The sequence below is a fragment of the Centruroides sculpturatus genome, unplaced genomic scaffold (assembly GCF_000671375.1).
Source record: "Centruroides sculpturatus isolate CEXI.00-Female unplaced genomic scaffold, Cexi_2.0 scaffold32, whole genome shotgun sequence".
In the NCBI taxonomy this organism is placed as follows: domain Eukaryota; kingdom Metazoa; phylum Arthropoda; class Arachnida; order Scorpiones; family Buthidae; genus Centruroides; species Centruroides sculpturatus.
The window spans coordinates 210,142-232,050 of NW_019384445.1; the positions used below are offsets into that span (position 1 = coordinate 210,142).

Genomic DNA, 21,909 nt, shown 5'->3' on the forward strand with positions numbered 1-21,909 from the left:
ATGACTGGTCAGTTTGATAAATTAATCAATATTTATCACATTGTGCGCCCTATTTGGTCATTATTCATAATGCCCGATCTATATGAATAATGCCTGATTAATCACTTTATACATAACATATACATTATATATCCAGTGTGCCTTTATTTCTATACTGGGTTTTTGTTTTTATTTTATTTCTGTGCTTTTCGTTTTTGTTCCGTGCTACCCTTTCCTGGGTTGTGTTGAAGAAGCCACAGGATTGGCTCATAGACACATCACGTGAAAGAGCTGAACTTCCGGTAGTGGGAGATATAAATAGAGAGACTTTGTGTGAAAGGTATTCTATTTCTTCTTCTGTGGAGATTGTGGAGGACACTTGCCCAATAAGTGACAACAAGATACATCTTCAAAGACAACAAGCAAGGACGAGAATTATAAGACTATTTTCTTAAGAGGCAATCTGTTTCCATTTAAGTGATGTAAATGTAATTTTGAGAAGGACTATAATCGAAGAGAGACGGAACCAACAGAAGTATCACACAGGTGTATTAGTGTTCATGTGGCCTGATTAATTAATTGTTTCTTACCAGGTTTATGAAGATGTTGTGAGTAATCTCAGTTCATGTTTGTTCCCCCATGTATTCGTTGTAGTTTCTTAATGTTGTCTTGTTATGCATTGTTGGGTAATTACCACATATAGCCCATGAACATGTAGATCTAGGAGAACACCAAAGCGATCCAGATCAAAAAAAGGGGTAAGAGATAAATGAGGACCTCACAACACAACACACCTTAGAACAAAAAAAAAAAAACAATTTATAACTTCAATATATGTGCGTGTACAGGTGGTAATGGATAACATTAGCAGCTCGATGACAACCAATTTTACAAAGGTAACTACTATCCGATTTTTTCAATTGACTCACTCGCTATACACAAATACCGATAATAAGAGAATTACAATCTATTACAAGAAGAATCCAAATCGTCGGTCTGCCTGGGCCATACTCTACATAGGGATGGTTCCATGGCACTAGATAACAATGTGGAGTTGATGATCACGTGTGAATAAAAAAAAAGTCATTAATCTCGAAATAACATAGCACTTGCCATTAACAAGCAAAGTTCTTTTAACTACTGTTGGAAATATCATTCTATGTGTCGTCCATACTCTGATGCAACTCGATTTTTCTTCCTTCCCATACGAATTTTCTCCTTGTCTCTCGTTCGCATGTAGTGACCGCTTACCTTCTTTACCCTTGTCCTCTTGCACAAACCAGTTCAGGGGAGCCTGGAAAGAAAAAAAGGTCCTTGATGTTGTCGGGTCACCCTTTTTATACCACCACATCTTTAATCCTCCTGCTTCCTATCACGTGGTCACTGTCACATCCAATCAGCAGTCCACCAACCACCACCATAAGGTGGCGCATGACACAAAGAAAAATTAGCATTGACGTGTCACAAAAATAGAAAAAAGGAAAACTCGACATATATAATAAAAGTATATCAAAAATAAAAAATAATACAAAACGAGTGCATAGCACTACAAACAAATCAATAGAAGGGAGAGGAAGGAACTTTTGTAATGGAGAGTTGTAATTTGTCAGAGTTGACTTCATATGTATTTTTTTGTCAATTGTCAATAACCATTGCATTTTCATTAAAGGTATTAGTCAGACTGTAAGCTGACTTGTTAGTTATTTGTCTAAAAAGAAAAAAAAAACCTGCAGTCTTTGGCCTATGGAGCTCTTAACAAGTGTTTTTAAATTAACGAAATTCCAGTTATGATATTTAATACCTAAACACACAGATTAAATGTATATTTCAAGATACAAATCTGCATACCACACTGGGATAACTACAACAATAACTAGTGTGAAGGATAAGCAATAAATAACAAACGTTTTCTTAATCCCTTCTGGGTTCTTTTTCAGATTTTCTTAATTTATATTCAGCCTACTACGTAACAGAAAACACCCCCTTAACCCAGAATGACTACCAGGCATTTATAGTATTCCTGTCAGAGACAACAGATGGGATAGAGAAATGGTGTACATTAGGTCTACTAAACATTCAATGCAAGTCAGAACACATGAGCATAATTCAGATATACAACATAGTAGGAGTACCACCTTACTCTCCACATATGTAACAGACCTTGATATTATGGCAGACTTTCCCAGAACCCAAATCATCCTTACTACTCCACATGCAGAACACCTCAAGTTTGCCAGTTGGGAGTATAGAATGAGTGTCTATTGAATTTGATATAACTGCAGACCCTTGGGAACCAAGGAGAAGACAGAACTGTGAATCTTGTGCAAGGATTCTACTTGGTCCCTCATGACAAAAAAAAGACATCTATAAGATCCAAGTCCCTTTGTTCTGTTTTGTTTGTCATCTTTACTTTTTCATCCCCTATCATTTTCTCTTCTCTCATTAGAGTAAGTTTAGTATTAAGGGTTAGTTTTATATATATTATTTTTGTAATTATTATTATTGTTATTAGATAGATTAATGTTATCACATTTTGGTGTGTTGTGGCTATTATAATTTTGTAATAATCCGCCAATGATCAGGTTAAATGTTTCTACTGGACTACTCATTCTAGAGTTGGCATTCTTTATTAAATCTACACTGTTATATCATGTGTAAATAAATTGTTTCTTTGTTGTGACTACAGTGCATTTGTTTTGTTGTTTGTTTGCTTTTTAGAGCCAATGAAAACACTTTCATATCTCACAACTCTCAGAATAATTAGACTAATCCTTTTGAAGTAATACAGTCGACCTCCCCTATAAGATATAGATACGTTCCATTCTTTAGGAATCCGATTTCTTACGAATCCTTCCAATCACAACCCGACACGTGTCAAGTTTACCGACTACGGCTGTTTGAAAGATTTTCTTCCATAAAATTAATCGATTCTAGACTAATCCGACACAACATTTCCAAAATACGTATATTTTTTTTGGGAATAATCTGTATAAACTACGCCATAAACAAAAAATTGTAGGATTACTTACCGAGTGTGCACCGCCATTGCTAATGCTTGTTTTCGTCACGGAGGGACGCTCCGCGACGAAAACAAGCATTAGCATCATCATCATCATCATCATCATCATTTATTAACATGTTTAGTACACATAACCTGGTTCCGCTGCAGCACTACCAGGTGTAAGTAACAAAATCAATATAAANTGTTGAGTCGGATTAGTCTAGAATCGATTAATTTTATGGAAGAAAATCTTTCAAACAGCCGTAGTCCGTAAACTTGACACGTGTCGGGTTGTGATTGGAAGGATTCGTAAGAAATTGGATTGTTAAAGAATGGAACGTATCTATATCTTATAGGGGGGTCGACTGTACAGTACATAATTTATATAATACTGTCCAGATGATAGAAATCTCTCCATAGTTGGCACTACGGACGGCGGGAAAGTAGTTCGGCTGCCCGATGACGTTTGAGGTAATTATAGGGGGTTTTTTACTGTTTTTTACGGATACTGGTCACAATTTTTTCGTCGTTTTATAGGAATCGTAATTATAGGGGCCGTAATTATAGGGGGGTTGACTGTACTTTATTTTAAAAAGTACCAAGTATTTATATATTAACTTCTTTAAACCTGATTTATCAGTTAAAGTAAACAAAGTGCAAGATTATTGTGCTAATAGCCATATAATAGCCTGATAATTTGACCTTTTGCTTTTACCAAGTATTGCTGACAAAACAAAGAGACAAAGCAGCTGTCAAATTATCACTTTTGTTTCATGGGTTGTGACTTCTCACACTAAAACTTTGGGGATATTGTTATCCTTTAAGCTATGATGTCAAAGAATGATGAGAATGTGCAATAATTGCAAATGCTTCATTACACATCTTCCTCCTAAAAGTTGAGGTGAACCGGTGCTCATATTTGTCTCTGGCTATGGTGTAATGGAATGGGTACAGGAGAGGTTATTCAATTCACTTCCTCTGAAGTATACTCTGTAGCTGTCTCAATACAGGTAGCCCTTGGTTTATGCCGCAGTTCCGTTCCTACAAAAGCCAGCGCAAATCGAATTGGCGTAAAACGAACCCGTATTTACAGTGAGGTACAGGTAATTCCCATATAACACGACACTTCTATAGCACGGATTCACTCTAACACGGTTCGAGAATTGGTACCATCCCCCGTATAACACGGTACTTTTATAGCACGGATTCACTCTGACACGGTTCGAGAAATGGGTAAAATTCTCGTACAACATGAAATGTAATAAATTTTTACATACTTAAGTACTAATAGTTTACGAAAATTATTATTTTCGTGAACTATTAGTACTTCAGTGTGTAAATTTTCTTTTCTCGTCTCCATACACATGGTTCTTCGCAAAAATTGTTTCAATTTTGCCAGATCTCGACGCTTCTGCTTCTGATGTTGCCAGATGTTTTTCCCTTATTCCATAAGTGCTTAGCAGCATATAAGGAAATTTATAAAGATCTTTTAACTAGAAGCAAGCAATCTAAAATTACATACACTTTTTGCAAAAGGTAAAGCATGAATCTGAAAATAATGCAGAAAAATGCTCAGAGGATAACGATAACTTGCCAAAAATAAAACGCTCTCGGTTAATAGTGCTTTTAGTGATGACAAAGAAAACATTGTTTAATTTATATTAATATGTATCACTTAAGAAAATTTTAATAAAGATATTTATCTTAATTATGAAAATATAGTAGCATGTTTATTAATTTTTGGAACCTAACCCTCCTTTTTGTACTAGTTCTTTGTTTCGCATAACACGGCAATTTTTTGGAACGTAACTACTGTGTTATATGGGGGTTACCTGTATAGGGTTAGGTTCTACATAAGTGGAAAATAAGCTAATAATTTTGTTTATTAATACAATATAATACAAAATACATATAAATTTTTAATTTTTAAAATGTATTTTATCATAAAATAAAGTAAAATGTTTTTATTTAAAAATTTTAGTTTCAAATTTCTTACATTTTTTGGAAAAAAGTATCTATCTTTAATTGTTTACATTTTTGATTTTTTTCATTAAGAATTTCGGAATATGGTTGAATGTGATGCTCCTTTTTTACATTTGCACTTCGCTCCCAACATTGTCTAACTCACAAACTTCATCCGTCAAACTTTCCTTAGTTGAAAGGATATGTCAACCTGACGTAGAGCTATGGATGAGCGAAGACACTGATTGGTCGACCACCGGTTGCCATAGCACATATAAGGTCAGTTTGAGCGGGAAAATTCAAAGTGGCTAAGGAGAGATAAATATCGTCTGGCCAACGAGAAGTAGATTTGTGTCACTAACGATAATTTGTGATCGCCGGAAGTGCTATTGCGTCGTAAGGTGTTTTCCTGAACAAACTGATACGGGATACATTCGTTGGCGCTATGGATTCAGACACCATTTATTGGACTATTAAGTTTAATATCTTGACTCGTGGGTACCTAAACGTTTAGTATTTTTATATTAATTTAATGCAAATGTATACATATTCAATAATATTAAACAGAAAAAATAAATATATTTATTAAAAATCTTTGTTTTAATGAATATACTGTACAATGTCGCGGCTCGGTAAATATGTCAACACTGAAATGAAAATCAGTCTAGCATAGGGAAAACCGGGGAATTACACTTCGAAATGGCGAATTGCACAGAAGTGTTATTGTGAATTGGCGTAAATTGAACCGGTGTAAACCGAGGGCTACCTGTATATTCTTGAGGTTTTTCAATGGCTGCTAAGTTTGGATGATTGATTATAGTGCCTCTTTCTCATGTCAGATATTTTTATGAGTTAATCAATAGAGAATGCAGGTAATACAGCATTTTTATGTACAATATAAAATTTTTTTTTGTTTTCCCTTCCTTTTTCTTTCCTCATCACAGCCAACTCCATAAAAAAATGGATTTAATCCCAACAGAAGATAGAGGTACTATCACTTGCAATTTCTTTTATATGAGAGGTTTGGAAAAGACTGATTAAAGTGGGAGTGTCTGTGAAACTAAACATTTTATAGGAATCTTGAGATAACTTTTAAACTTCTTTACTTGGATCTCAATAAAAGCCATTATTTTGTGAAAACTGATGGATTGAGCTTACAATTTTAAATCCATAATCAAGTACAAATTGTTTGAAAATAGAACCTATAGAAGGTGAATAGTATGTATCATCATTGCTATTGGCAATTTTGGGAGTCCATATCTTACAAAAACAGATTTCATATGAGTTATAATACATAAAGAATTAAGCATTTCCAGCTTTGCAAACTCCCCATATTTATATTAGTAATCAGACAAAACTATACAAATTGTGTGTGAAAGAAGGGTTCTTGTGGGAATTCAGAGAGCATAAGTCATTTCATTATGCTTTATATTCTTTGTATGTATACAAGGAAATTTTTCACTATCTGCTTAATTTGAGTAGATTTGCCAGGCTACCATACGAATTCCTTAACTGATGGCCTACCTTTTATTGATTCCTTGATGTCCAGTATGTAGTTTTTCTAGTATATCTTTTTGCAAGCATTGAGGAATAATAATTTTGTTATTCTTCATAAGAATTCCTTCTTTGCTGAGTGATTGTTGTGAGGTTCCAGAAATGTCCCAGAACCAAATTAAGTTCAATGTATTTTTTCTTTATATAGAAGAGGAAAAAATAGTAACAAACTTGTAACCATTTAGTATGCAGTACGTATTTACTAATGTAACATTTTCCTAATCTAATGTCTTCTTGATTGACCTTTTTAGGAGATACATGCATTTTTTAATTTAAACAGAACAAAGCTGCCAGTTATTGTAAAACACTTTATAACATTCTATTTTTGGAATAAGACAATTTTAAAAATGCTTGTTGGACTTATTACATATTAAATGAAATATTGTGATAAGCAACAAAAAAACAAAATATGTAAAAAAACAATGTTTACATTATAATATAAACCAGGCAGACAAAACTCTAAATCATACTTTTGTGTTCTTTCACCATGTGGGTTTTTTGTTTTGTTCATTTATACATCCTCATCCTTCTTCCCTACCATCCTGTAGCAGTTCTCTAGTCTGTAATTAGTCACCATAACAATGGCAAGGTGGGATTGATGAAATTACATGCAGAAAGGAAATGAAATGAGAAGACAAGGAGAGAATCTTCTCTTTCTTCCTTGGTATGGACGACTTCTGCATGGATGTAGAACCTTAAGATTGAAAGATTAAATAATATAAAACCAGTGCTAGAAGACAGCTATGTGGAGAGGTGATTGTGAAAAATGACCAAGATGACATTTTTATTTGTGAGGGCCCGGAAATAGCCCACCCCCAAAAGGAAAGATATAAAAAAATTTCTTAGGTTCAATCGTCAAGAAAGCAAATTATATAAGTGTCAAATCGGCAACACTGGACTTTGATGTCGACGCTCATAGAGAATAACAGGAAAAACAAAATTTTAGATATAAAAGAAGAACATTTAAAATATTAAAGTTAAGACGCAGTTTAAAAAGCAAACCAAAACTAGAAAAAATATTAAAATGAGCATAGGTGTCACAGTCAACAATTAAACGCAATCAGAGGCTAAAAGATGGTGTCGGATAAACCATCTCAAGCCGACCTTTCCCGCGAACTTTATGAAGCTCCATTCACACCTGGAGACAAGTGGAAGACCAATTAGAAAACAATGATGTAAAGTTTGTCCAATTAGCAAAAACCCAATCCTGACAAACTTATAAAAACACCAATTCCAAGGACAACAAGGCTTCCACTAAGACTTCCACTAGACTTCTGTTGTGTTCGTGTATCTTTGTTTTTTTCGTGCATCCTTTCATCTTTTGTGCATTGACTTTCGAGTCTTTGAACTTTTTGCTCAACGCTGTCCGGGGGCCCCTATGACACAAGACCAGATCGCCGCCGAAAACCCCTGCAACGCAAGACCAGATTGTCATCGAAAATTCCTACAACACAGGACCAGATCGCATCTATCTGAGAACCTTTCCAACGGAAAAATTTATGTAAGCAATTTCGTCCAGAATAAACACTTTGCCTCTGTAAAACACTTGTCTTTTGCTGCCTCATAAAACTGCCACCCACATACGCGTAGACCTTCGACCATCCTGACGGTAGGGAATAAAAATCCCCCCAATCGGCATTCTTATATATTACAGTGAACTTTAATTCCTGTTCATCGTATATCAGGTATGACTTGCAAAATTAGTGCAAATGTGAAAGATTAAAAGGTGAACTGTAGTTTGGAAGAATTATTATATAACTGGAAATTCTTCTGTCAAACATGGTGGAATACTTTTTGAGAAAGTAGAGATTGAAGAATTGAGAAGAGTAGAGATTTTAAGAAATTTTAGTTAGATGAGTGATAACACTTTATAAATAATAGGCTTGTTAGATCATTACTTCCAATTTGATAATAGAACATCATGTGGTCACTATGAAAAGATTTTTTAAAAATTTGTTATAAAAATGATATGATGCAGCTATCTTTCTGCAATGTTTAAATTTTAAATTTAATAAAGTAATAAGCTTAAAATACACCATTTGTCAAAATATTTTAAATTGCAAATTAAGGGAAATTCTCAAAATATTCACTATTTTTAAGTACTGGAATTTATAACTATCTCTTTCAAAACCTTTTATTTTCAGTAAAAATAATATTTACTTGCTTGAACAAATGGCAACCTATGCAAACTAGTACTGAGACAATGGAACAAAAGACCATCCCCTCTATTTGCTTATCTTATCTTAATCTTAATCTTTATTATGTACAAAAGTTAGTACAAAAACCCAGCACTACTAGGCACAACTGGGTGGGGTCAGAACACGTAAGTTTAATAAATGGTACATGGTATATATAAAGTAACAATAATTGAGTAGGTAATAAGAGAAAATAATAAAATAAAGTTAAAAAAAATAAAATAAAATAAAAATAAAATAAAATAAAATCAGAGTAGAATACAGTATAATAAAATAAAATACAATACTAAGTAGTATGACATAAAATACAAAGTAAGATAGGATACAATACATTACGAATAAAATAAAGTACAATAAAGGAGTACATTTTAAAAGAATACAATGAATGAGATATATACAACTATAGAATCCACAAACAATTTACATTAAGTACATTGAGGAAAAATTCAATGAGTCAAATATATACAAGTAAAACATACACTGAATAGGGCCATTAATGCATTATAGAGTGGTATGTGGTTTGAAATAGATCCAAAAAAAAAAAAAAAAAAAAAATAGAAGATATGAACATTAGAAAGGGTATCAGGAACTGCAGAAGTGGAAGTGGGAGACCCAGTGACAAAATCAAACAGTACAATAACGTAGATGCAGAGACGTCCTTACAGCACCATTCACTTGGTTGAAGTACGGCGAAAATAGTTTTTCACGAGGTTCTTGAAGGCTGAGAACAAATTACCATCCTGTAAGAGAAAGCTTTCATGGCAGGGCCAGGTGCTGCCTGTAGGAAGAAAAAGACGAATTGTTTCCCTGGAGTCTTCCAGCATAGAGCAGTGAAAGATATAGTGCTGGACTCCGTCCGGAACATCACAATGAATGCACTGGTCGCTGTCAGAGTGACCGAACCTACAAAGGTAACTGTTGAATCTGCCATGTCCGGTCAGAAATTGGGTGAACAGGTGGGTGTCGTGGCCATGAAAGGTAGGTTTAGTGGTAGGAACGTTAGGAAAAAATTTCCGTGTTGTCCGACCCTCATGGCAGTTGTTCCATCTTTCTTGCCAGGTGTTAATTGCATCTGTTCTGAGAAGACACTTAATGAAGGAAGAAGGTGTGAGAGAATAAAGACACATATTAGAAGAGAGACTGGTGGCTTTCCAGGCAAGGAAGTCAGCCCTCTCATTGCCAAGCATGACCTCTAATCCATGAGATGGCGAAGTCGTTATTAGAGGCGGCAATGCTTGCTTGAATCTTGATGACAAGGCCCCTCTATTTGCTGAAGAATTTCATGCTGTACAGAAGATATATAGACGACGTAATAATAGTGTGGAAAAATACCCTGTGTATCAACAACTTTTTAAACGCCATCAATAACAACCCATATGGACTCACACTTAAACTAGACCAAATGTCATCTTCAGAGGTGCACTTTTTAGACATCTCCATATGTCTCAACAATAATGAAATACAGATGATGTTATACTATAAGCCGGGATTCATGTCACTATCTATATACCAGCAGAATCAGAAAACCCATATCGATATAAAACAGCTGCTTTCAGGATGTTAGTAAAAGGAGCGTTCACCCACAACACCAGAAGTGAAGATACAGCTAAAGAACTCAGGCACCTTGAAGATATAGCATCCACACGTGGATACAATAGGAGCATAATTGGTAAGATAGCCCAGAAACTCCATATTCCACAGACAGGAATTCGCAATAACATAGGACAAGTGAAATCTATCAAGATTCCTGAGCAAGAAAATAACACAAAACACGTAATTGTCCAATACAACAAAAATCTTCATCACATATGTAAAGAAATGTTAGAAGAGAAGGGGATCAGATTAACATACACAAGGACTCAGACTATATATAAGCTATTAAAGAAATAATAAAGACAAGCTGAATAACAAGAGAGCACTGGAGGTATACAAAATACCAATCAAAGGTAATAAGTTTCAACAAGACTTGGTGTACATAGGATCAACAAAAATATCATTACAAAAAAGACTAAAAGAACATAAATATGGTATAGACAGAGGTAGCAACACAACAGCGCTGGCAACATATGCATCAGATCAGGATATACATGCTGACCTAGAGAATGCTTCCATTATAAAGAAATCATTCCAAACTGACCACATAAGGGAATTGGAAAAATTAGAAATATACAAAGCAAGCAGAGTGGGGAATTGTATAAACTATAAAGACGACAACACTATATCGTATGCATGGCAATGTATGTATCAGAAGGATCCTCAACAATATTGAAGTCTTATTCAGAGAATTCTGGGATAAAAAATTAATATGTAGAAGGTGGACCTATGTAATGGACTAGGACATAAATATCCAAATTAATTTGCATCAAATAATTCAAATGGTTGAACTAAGTGGCAGTTAATATTTGAACTCTGGGCATTCCAATATTAGAACATTATCGAACCTGAAGCAGTTTTCAATAGAGATACAAAAACGTTTGTTCAAATAAGTAAATATTATTATTTTTACTGGAAATAAATGGTTTTGAAAGAGATAGTAAGGGAAATTCTGTTGTAAAGCATGAACTAAATAAGGTCATTGACATCACTGTAATGTAGTGCAATCACTGATTTGAAATTGATAAAATGTTTACTCTAAAGCTAATTTTTTTGCAAAGTAAGTAGCCTATACTTTCCATTAGAATATAAAACAAATATAATCAAAATTTCATCTGCACAGACAGACAACAGCAGCTTTTATGCTATTAATATATTTTTTCTCTCTTGATGCGTAGTCAACTGAATTTTTTTCTAATCAATCACAGCATGAAATTTAAAATTTTGGAATGAGTGACGTTTCCTCTCTAAACTTCGTCTTGAGTTGGTTTTCTGTATTTATCATGACTCAATTAGATGTGATCCAGGTTCGTTAGAAGAACACCTCCATACTCAAGATAGTCCGTAATGTACAGTTTATTTACAAAAATATATACACTATACCAGTTAGAAAACACATTAAACACGAAGCATGGTGTAATTTGACATACGGGAACAATTAGGTTCTTGAGAGGCCTAGGTCAGCCTATGGAGTGGCTCAACTGCATGGTTCGTCTAGCCTCTGCACTTACCCGTACCTGAGATGTTTACCAGAGGAGTATGCTCTGTCTAAGCTCAGCAGGCTTCCCAAGTGCCATAGATTATCGTATACCCAGTCTCTTGCTTTTCTCTCCTTTCTTTCATTCGCTCCGCAATTTAAGGATTTCCTGGACAGAAACTTCCGACCAATCATAAACCTTCCTTGCACGAACAGCTTTCCCCCAGGTCTGCTTTTATCGAATGATAGTAAAGCTTACACTTATATCCGCCAATATTCTGACCCACTTGTTTACGTCCAGTAGTTCACCACCTGGCAAGTGGTCATCACCAGACCACACATAGATCTAATTAGCAAGATTAGCATTTCTTTTGTTCCCTCTCTATTTACACTTGTTTACAAGCCAATACTTTACAGAAGGGTTAGGTTTTAAATTCAAATTTGAAATATTTACAATTGGAATTTACCAGCCACTGAAATGCATATTTTCAACAACTAAATGTGAATTGAATGAAAAATCTAACTAAATTAGTTAAAAATTATTCAACTATTGATAACAAATTAGAAATAAGATTTAAAAGTTACAAATTTAATTAGACTTTATGGTAACAAACGTAAGTCTATAAATACTGTATAAAATGTTCAAGTATGTAAAAATATCCAATAAATATTTAACAACATAAATACATCATAAAGCCTCATTTCTATTATATTCATATTAAAATGTTGTTTTTATAATGATTTACTATTAAGTACTTTTAAAGTGAAAACATACATTCAAATATAACATGTATTAAGGCTACATTTTGCTGAAATGGAGAGAAAATGTTGGTTTCTAGTTATCAGATTAACATTCACAAAATGCACTAGATAGAAGTCTTCCCATTGGGACTTTTCTGCCTTGCTGGAATGCTAACCTCTTCAAACTGAAAGAACAAAGAATGGCATATTAGGTCAACCAATTCCAGAATGTTGGAATGAATTTTGTCTAAGTCACTGAGATATTTGAACAGAAAATTGCAGATCTTGCAAAAACAAGACTACTTTTATTGATGGATAAAGTGACTCAAAATTGCAGACTGTGATGTATGCTTTTTGCTACTGAGTCATAAGTATTGCTACTGAGTCATAAGTTCTGCAGGCATTCCATTAACTTTGTGGAATTGTTTATTCTGTGAGTATGCCAACTTTTAGGGGAATCTATTAACCCTGTGTCTGGAAGGTCTGGTCTAAGGTCTGTAGAGTTTCCCTGTTGAGCAGAGTCTGCAGGGTTGACAAAAAGAAAACACACGGACAAGTCAGCTCACAACAATTAGGTTGTTTAATTAAAGTTTGTTAAGTCCAATCGGGATAATTACACAAACCGCGAATTAATAACAAAATAACACATCCGAATCAACGATACACACGTTTACCTCGTTCCTCCTTTATCTTCCTTAACAATGGGGCTCACGACACGTGGCGAAGCGGGACAACAAGAACGGTGCATAACAAAGACAAATAACTGAACGTTACTCACGACAAAAGAAAATCTTGGCTGCAAACAAAACATTTGAAGAACCACTACGTGCCGACGAGTCTTCCTTCGATCTTCTCTTATTTGGGCGAGTTAGAGTCTATAGCCACACAGTTCCTATTCCGATGCCAATCCTTTTCTTTTTCTTTCTTCAGCACTTCCATCGAGCCGGGAATCCAGAAACAAAAAAGAAAAAAAGGTCCTTACTCCACGTGGGTCACACCTTATATACCCTACAAACCGGATATACCACACGTGACCCTCAACCAGCCAATCTGGCTGCCAACACACAGTTAACCGGAGAAGGGTGGCACCGCGAAACAAAACGAAAGGGGTGAGGGAAAAACTGAAACAAAAACAACAAAGAAAACAAAGAAATAGTCGCAAAGTGCTACAGGTCTTTCTATCTAGTGGAGACAGAGATGACTCATGTTTTTACAATCAACCTGTTTATTAAGACAAAAAGGATGCTTACAGAATTTATGGAAAGATTCCTTTTGGGTGACGGTTTAAAAAGTTTAAAGATGAACCCAACATACATCCATCATTTCGTTGAAGGATCTTTTATGGGGAACAGTGAAGATAGATGATGATGATGATGATGACGACAGCCTTGGTGCACTATTTTACAGATATTGTTTAATTTCTCAGTTGACAGCTTGAGAGGATGGTGAAGTAGGAGAGAAGACAGCAATTTTGATTTCACTTGCACTCAGCAACACAAGATCCAGTAGTTGACATAAACCAAGGGATCTGAGTGTCTGACCTTGAAATACAGGATTTTTATTGTTTTTCTCTCCCAATCTCATTTTCCAACTGGTCCAACTTCCCTGTCTCACTTCTTAATTGGTCTTCCCCTTGTCTCCTGGTGAAAACCAAGATCAGTTTGGGTCACAAGAAAAGTCTGTTTCAGAGAGTCTACCTGACACCATCCTTTGACTCCAACCAGGAGATGTTGATGGAACTATGAAACCTGTGCTCATATATAACTTGTTATTTTCTTTCTCTTGACACCTTAGAATTTTAACAATCTAACATGATGTCTTCTGGTTGCCAATTCCTTTCCTTTTTCCCAAGGCTGCAGAGTTGATGAAAAAAACACTTGACTCTGACTCCTGATAATTTTAGTAGGCCGTCTCTGACTCCAGACTTTAGCAAAATTAAATACCAAGACATTTTATGAGAGATGCAGAGGCACTCTTAGGGGTACTCTACTCTGAAAGTAGCCCGATGTGTTTACTCAAATGCATTTATAGTTAGTATTTTTAATATTTAACTTAAATTAGTATTTATTTGTATAAAAAAATTAATTTTTAACAAATATTTAATAAGAGGAGAAAGGGGGCAATAAAATTCTATAATACTTCTACATATATTTGACAGCATTTGCACTTCAATTTCACCCTTTCAGAAGAGTTAGTCCAACTAAAAAGTGTGCGATCTAGCTAGCTACTTCAGCCCCTTGTTCAGAAAAGAAAAATATGTACTGTGATCAATTAGTCTGGCTCAATCAAAAAAATAGAGTACTTATTTAGAGTGGGGATAATAGAGGAATGATCCAAAAATATTGAAATTTAATTGGGTCAAAATAATTTAACTACTAAACACAAAGACTACAAAGAATATTACATATTTAATAAATTAAATTAATGCATTTTGTATTTAAAATAAATGAATTATAACAAAATACAAAAAGATTTTAAAAAATTAATAAATATAAAACAAATTTTCATTCATTTAAATAAAAAAACTAAATTTAAAATTTTGAATTTTGTAAAATTGTTCTGAGAAACAAAATAGCTTCAATTAAATCCTCCTTCATAGATGCCCTTAAATCAGCTTTAACTTTAAATAATTCATTGGTCTTCTCTGATTGCTTATCTGATGATACTATATATTTTTCCCATCTTCAAAAGTTTTTATATATATATATATATTGAATACCAATATTTCATCTTTTTAAAGACAAGAAAAAAGATCTTTCCAAGAATTCATCTTTTGTCATTTAGTATTACGTACTCCTAAACATTGGTCAATAACCCAAAATATATTGAGTTATCAAAACTTTTCTAAACTTTTCTAAATATTTTATTTTCTGAAAAATACCAGAAAAATTCTTCTTAATTGTAAATAAGTATTTGTTTAATATACTTTATTTTATCTTTATCTCTATCTTTCTTTTGTTGTTGACTAATTGTGTGGTTCTGATGTACTGAATAGCATGAGAAACTTCATACAAATAAATCACCCTTTGTCAATTTTCCAATTTAAAGTAGTAAAATTTTTTTGAAAAGCATATGGCAGGCAAATTTGGAAATGAAATGAACCGTTATTCATTTACCTGAGAGTCTTCATACCAAGAAACTGCATTTTGCCACTGACTTCCAACTTAAACCAAAAACGGTGCTTACGTCGACTTTATCGCCTTTCACTAATGTTTTCGAACCTTTTGGTTCTTCCTCGTGTGAAAAAATGGGCAAACCAATTTACATTCAATTAAGCTGATCTTTTTTGAAAGAATTCCAAAAATGGAACATCTCCGAAACTCGTGCAATCGTCGTCCTCCTTTGCACCTGCGCCGTTGTGAGCCTAACTTTCATCTTTTCCTGTGTCATATACCAGGGTTTGCTACGCTACTGATAATGATATTTCATCTTTGCTATTGAAACAATTGTTACCCTGAGCTGCTTTGTGTATATAAACTGCTTCCATCAAATGCAAATGGTACATCTGGTGTGTGGTGTATATTATCCTGGCTTGATTAAACAAAGGTATTTCAGAGTCCGTAGTGTATTGTGCTAAGGTGGGTGCTGGCCTCTTGCGGAGGATGTCAGCTTTGTTCTTTAATCCTCACTCCTAAAGATCTCTTCATGGAGCCGATATATACTAATTCTTCATCACATCTGCAATCCCTAATCATTAGTGAAAGACGATAAAGTCGATGTAAGCACCGTTTTTGGTTTTAGTTGGAAATAAGTTGTAGAAGTTACGGTGTTGTGGATGTAATATTGCATTTTGCCAATTTTCAATATTAAACTTGAAACATTTTTCTGTGGAAAACTAAAAGAGAGAAATTCCGAAGTTTGAATCAATACATTTTTCTCAACTTTGACTCTTCTGACCAGAAATTTCTTTCGACTCTCTTCACAGCTTTTCTTTTCCCCAATTTTGATATACTTCAATCTATTATTTATGAGCACTAGTGTTAATTAAAGTTTTCTTTCTCTCTGGTTTGACACTATTCTATTTTTTAACACATGTAGGAGTCACATCTAGGACTCACCTGTTTATCATCATGTCACATTTGTTTTTATAACAGAATATTTCTCTTACATAATTTTTTTACATAATCATTTTAGTTTTCTTTTTGCTTTAACAATTTTGAAATTTTACACAATTAATACAAAGTTTAGATCATGGCTGGAACCTCACAATTCTACAGTGGTAGGTCTTCATTTTGTTGTTAATGAAATGGTTGAGTAGTCATTTGATGTGTACTATTGAAGATGCAGATTTGTCTGCAATGCAACTCAGTGGCATGCCAGGTTTGTGTACCTTGATAAAAGAAAAAATACTCTGTGGAAGGAACAGGAGTGAAGATGTTTTTCATATGTAATGTGCTATCCAATGGGGTGTTTATGAAATATAGAACTCTGTTGTGAATTTTTGGTGGTGGTAACTAGTAGGCACCTTGTGGTTATATGCCATATTGTCTGTTTTTGTCTTTTTGTTCTTTTTCACTTGTCTTTTTCACTTTTTTCCATGTTCTTCATTCTTTCCATCTTTTAGAACTTTCTAATTTCCTTAATTCTTCCTTCTTGGCAGTGTGTGCCACTTTCTGGAATTACCAGTACAATGAGTACAAGGCTATCTGAGGGCATATTAGGTGAAGAACTGTCACTTTTTAGCTTGTTCTCTAAGAGAGTATAGGCATATAAAATTATCCGGTATATGGGTAAAGTCATAACTTCAGGGAAATCTTTGAAATTCCTATGCCCAAAGATAGTATGTTGGATTTGGAACTTTGACCAGTTGTAAGTTTCAAACAAGTGAGCAATGAATTGTTGATCAAAATCCTTAGGAACGGAGGAGAAGAAGAAGAAAGTGTTAATTTTGAGCAAGACATTCTATATGGCCCCTCATGACGACAAACTTTTTAATAGTACCTTTGTCCTATGATATCTGCCATCTTTACTTCTTTTTGCTCTATATCTTCAAACTTTCTTTCTTAGTGTAAGTTAGGTTATTAAGAGTTAGTGAAAAGAAATTCTTTTTGTAAGAATTATTCTTAATTATTGTACAGATTAGTATAATCATAATTTGGTGTATTGTCATAATTTTGACAATACACCAAATTGCATGGAGATCTTATTTTGAAATTTTCTGAATGAATTCTCTAATTGATAAACACTCAGATTCATGCTTATTTTGCCATTCAATTAGATGCCAGTTTCACATCTATTTATTCATATTTATGTTCAATTTTATATATTTCTTTCTAACAGTTTATAACCCAACAATGATATATAAAAGCAATCAAAACCATTAATTTTTTATAAATTATGTTTTTACTGGAATTTTTGTTTTTTTTTGGGCATGTGTTATACTATAATTTTATACAACAACCATAGTCGAATATTATCTGGCTAGAAACGGCTATAATATTAATAATTTAATAGACAATTTGGCATTAGAGTTAGGTGTTAGGTGCCATCTTTTGATTGATTACTATAATTTTATCCAAGGATTAGTTGTAAGTTAATAGAGAGGAATCAAAACAAGATGACTAAAAAACGTCTTGTGAAAACATATCAAATGTTTGAATTCATTCAGGCTGAATGTACTTATTTTAATGGTATTTTCTATTTGAATAGACATGTTGTCTGTATATTGATTATTCACTTATAAAAAGTTTACAATTCAATAATATAGTATGTAATATGTAATAATATGTTAAGTAATATTTTATTTTTATAATTATTTAAATTTTTAATGAAATTCTTTACATTAATAAATTTTTTCAGGAAAATTAAAGAAATTGAAATCAGTGGCAAAGCAAAACTTGCAACATAGTATTGATTTAACTTCTGGAAATAACTTTTCTGTTCAAGTGAGAATTATATTTTGTTCTTTATTCATTTAATAGATCATATACAGTATTTAAATAAATAAATAAAATTATTTTGTTTGTTAAAATCTCTTAAAATTAGAGAAATTCTTTAGAATCTTTAATTAAATCGAGATACACAGATTAAAATTAGTGCATATTTTAATTGGGTTAATTGGGCTAACATGGCTAATTAATTATAAAGATATTATTTAAAATATACTATAAATAGGCAGTGAAGCAGTTATCCTAAAATATGACTAATTAATTATTACATAATTTGGACTAAAGACTAATTTTACAATTAGAAATATAATTAATTAATTTAGAATATTTCAGAAGAAAAGGTGGATCCAGAGTAGTGTTCAAACCTGCAGCTAAGCAGAAGATGCAGGTTTGAGACCCATTCCATATCGATGTTTTCTTCAGGAATATTCTAAATTTATTTATTTTTATCAGGTGACCAAAAAAGTTTGCATGGTTTTTGAAGTTAAAATTAAAATGTATGTAAAAAGTGAAATAAGCTATTCTATTCAATAAAGTAAGCATCATCACAATCTACAACTTTTTCTCAATGAGTTACAAATTTGGGACTTTTTGGAGCAGTATTTACAAACTTTAGAAGTGAATAAACCTTCAGCCGTTATTCCAGCACTGCTTGGTTTTGAAACTATCAGTTGTGCATATGATTATTCTGTAAAGTACTATATTATTTTTCCGACTTTTCCAACGATTATCGACACTACTGTGTGCCGGAAATAGCCGTTCCCTAACGGGTACTTTATGCGGATTCGCGTTAGTGTGCCAGGCCTGGACTTTAAGCGTGCACCGAATTAAATAATGACAAAGTTTGTCAATAACAAAATCGAATATTTAATTAAACTTCTAGTAATAAACTATATACAGTATTTAGTAAAAATCAAACAATAATTTATTCAATGAAATTCAACAAGAATCAACCCGACAAAACTCAAATCAATCTATTTCTAACTTAATTCTATTCCCCTTTGGAATTTGACAAAAATCAAAGACTTAACTTATAAACAATAATTCTTATAAATTAAAGATCCTAATCGTCACCTCAATATACTAGGAACCTATTTCCTCAACTCTCAAGACTTTCTATAATCGTCGATCCACAAATCGAATAACTTCAAAATCGCCTTGGAACTATTTGATCCTATCGGACACCTCTCTCGTTCACTGCTACGAAGCTCACTAAAGCTCGTTGCTATCAGGAGTTCACCTCGTCCATCTTCACTTGAGACTCGGAATTTATAGTGTGAGGTGACGTCACAATTCTGAATGAGATCACTCTCCTCATTTACATACTTAACGCTAACAATAAACTTTTTTCGTTTCTCTGGCAGCCTATTTACGACAATTACTCGTTAACCTTTTACATTATTTTTTTTCACAATTTTCGGGACATTTTTATTCGTTAAGGTTTAGCAAGTCCCTAATTTGTGCTTGTGGGGTCTTCCCCCCCTTTTCTCGGTGCGGACTTACTTTTTTCTGCTCGGGAAGCGCAAGTGTGCGCGAGTTTTTCTACGGCGCTTTTCTTTCATCGGTGAGTTGGTTTTTCTTCTATTTTTAAGTTACTAAGGTGAATGGTGAGGAAACCTTCGTCCTAACAAGACATAAGCCCCAAACAAAAATAGAACAATAAGCAAAATAAAAGTAAAATAAAAATAATGCTCGGACTTTGGTTCCTTACAATTCAACACAAAAAAGTGAATAGTCCAATGACAATGTCTGGTGAATATGGATGGTGAGATAGAATTTCTCAGGTTTCTGAAGCTATGGAGCTTGTCCTGGGTCACTTGTGCTGTATGAAGTTGTCTATTATCCTGAAGGAATACACTGTCTTGTGATTAACAAGTGCATGCTGCTCTTGGAACAGAGCATCTTGAATGTCTGAATAGACATCTGCAGTGATCATTTGGCTAGGAAAAGAAGTTCATAATGATCAAATATATGAGCGCTAAGATGGCTTTTTCTTTTCTGCTAGACTTATTACACCATCAATGAAACGGAGGACAAGCTTTAGAAAGACTTTTTATTTATTTGAGTATGCATTTCAGATAATTATATCCTTTTTCAACTCATGTTACAACTATACAGGGAAAATCAGCATAATGTATACAAGTTAGCAAAATTTTTCTATAAAATTACAAAATTGTAAAAGAACATTAGGAAACTTACATGGATTGTGAGAAATGCAGGAGTTGTGACATTAGATAAAATACGGATGGTGATTATTGATTAACAGGTATAAGATACAATAGTGATTAAATTTAAAATGATTTACAAGAGGGAACGATAAACATAGATGTAAAATTTTTTTTGAACTTACAGCGAACATGACGGCCTGGTACATAGTGTTGGAATGAAACATATAATGAATAAGGATCAAGATGAAACCATCTACAGGCAATTACTCAATCAAAATACATATACAGTGCTTAGTAATAACCCTACTGACTCACTCAACAAAAAATTAAAAACTACCCTTGAAAAACTTGAAAAACAAAATCTTATTTATGCGACTGAAAAGCAATTTATCTTAAGAAGTGATAACAGAATACCGAAGTTTTCCTATAGAGTCAAAACTCATAAAAACCTATTACTTATAGACCTTTAGTAGACATATGTAGAGTATGCCGTAGATAGGAATCCACGGGGCAATAAACGTATATATATATTGAATATATATATACAAAGGACACAGTAAATGACCAACACGTGCACAGAAACAAAGAAAAAGTTTATTTTTACCGATATAACGACCACTCTCGTCAACGGGTACAGAGACCAGAATCCTCTCTATAACGGGAGTTCACACATTTTATATCTCCCGCTCTCCGGAAGTCCGCTTTACCACATGTCCCACCTTGGACCAATCGGAACTCCTCCCATGCAGTGACATCATAATACACACATACATGTGACATCGCATAAATGGCAAAAACCCGATACAAAACAAAAGGAACCCGACAAAAAAATATATATAGTAGTAATTCAAACACAAATAATTATCGTATTTATCTTCAGGCACTTGGCAATACTCATCATCAAGTTTTATTCAGTCAAATTCAAACACAAATAATTATCGTATTTATCTTCAGGCACTTGGCAATACTCATCATCAAGTTTTATTCAGTTGATTGCTGCCAGCAGTGAATAAAACTTGATGATGAGTATTGCCAAGTGCCTGAAGATAAATACGATAATTATTTGTGTTTGAATTACTACTATTAACTACAAGCACGGTTTCAAAAGTACCAAAAAAAATATATATATTTATACACATACACATAATAACAATCCATAGTCGCGTAGCGCTACATATCGGAAAGCTCCACCCAAGCGGTGACATCATAACACACACACACACGTGACATCGCATAAATGACAAAAACCCGATATGAAACACAAAGGAACCTGACAAAAATATATATATATATATATACATACATATAATAACAATACATAGTCGCATAGCACTACACATAAAAGACTAAA

General features: G+C 33.6%; 1 protein-coding gene across 1 annotated transcript in view; it reads left to right on the forward strand.

Moving 5' to 3' along the window:
* The window catches only part of LOC111620326 (extracellular matrix protein FRAS1-like), a 190,670-nt gene that overhangs the window by 34,747 nt on the left and 134,014 nt on the right, over positions 1-21,909 (forward strand). The window contains exon 4 of the mRNA XM_023362244.1: positions 18,302-18,387. Coding sequence (XP_023218012.1) covers positions 18,302-18,387 — 86 coding nt within the window. The remainder of the gene's footprint in view (positions 1-18,301; positions 18,388-21,909) is intronic.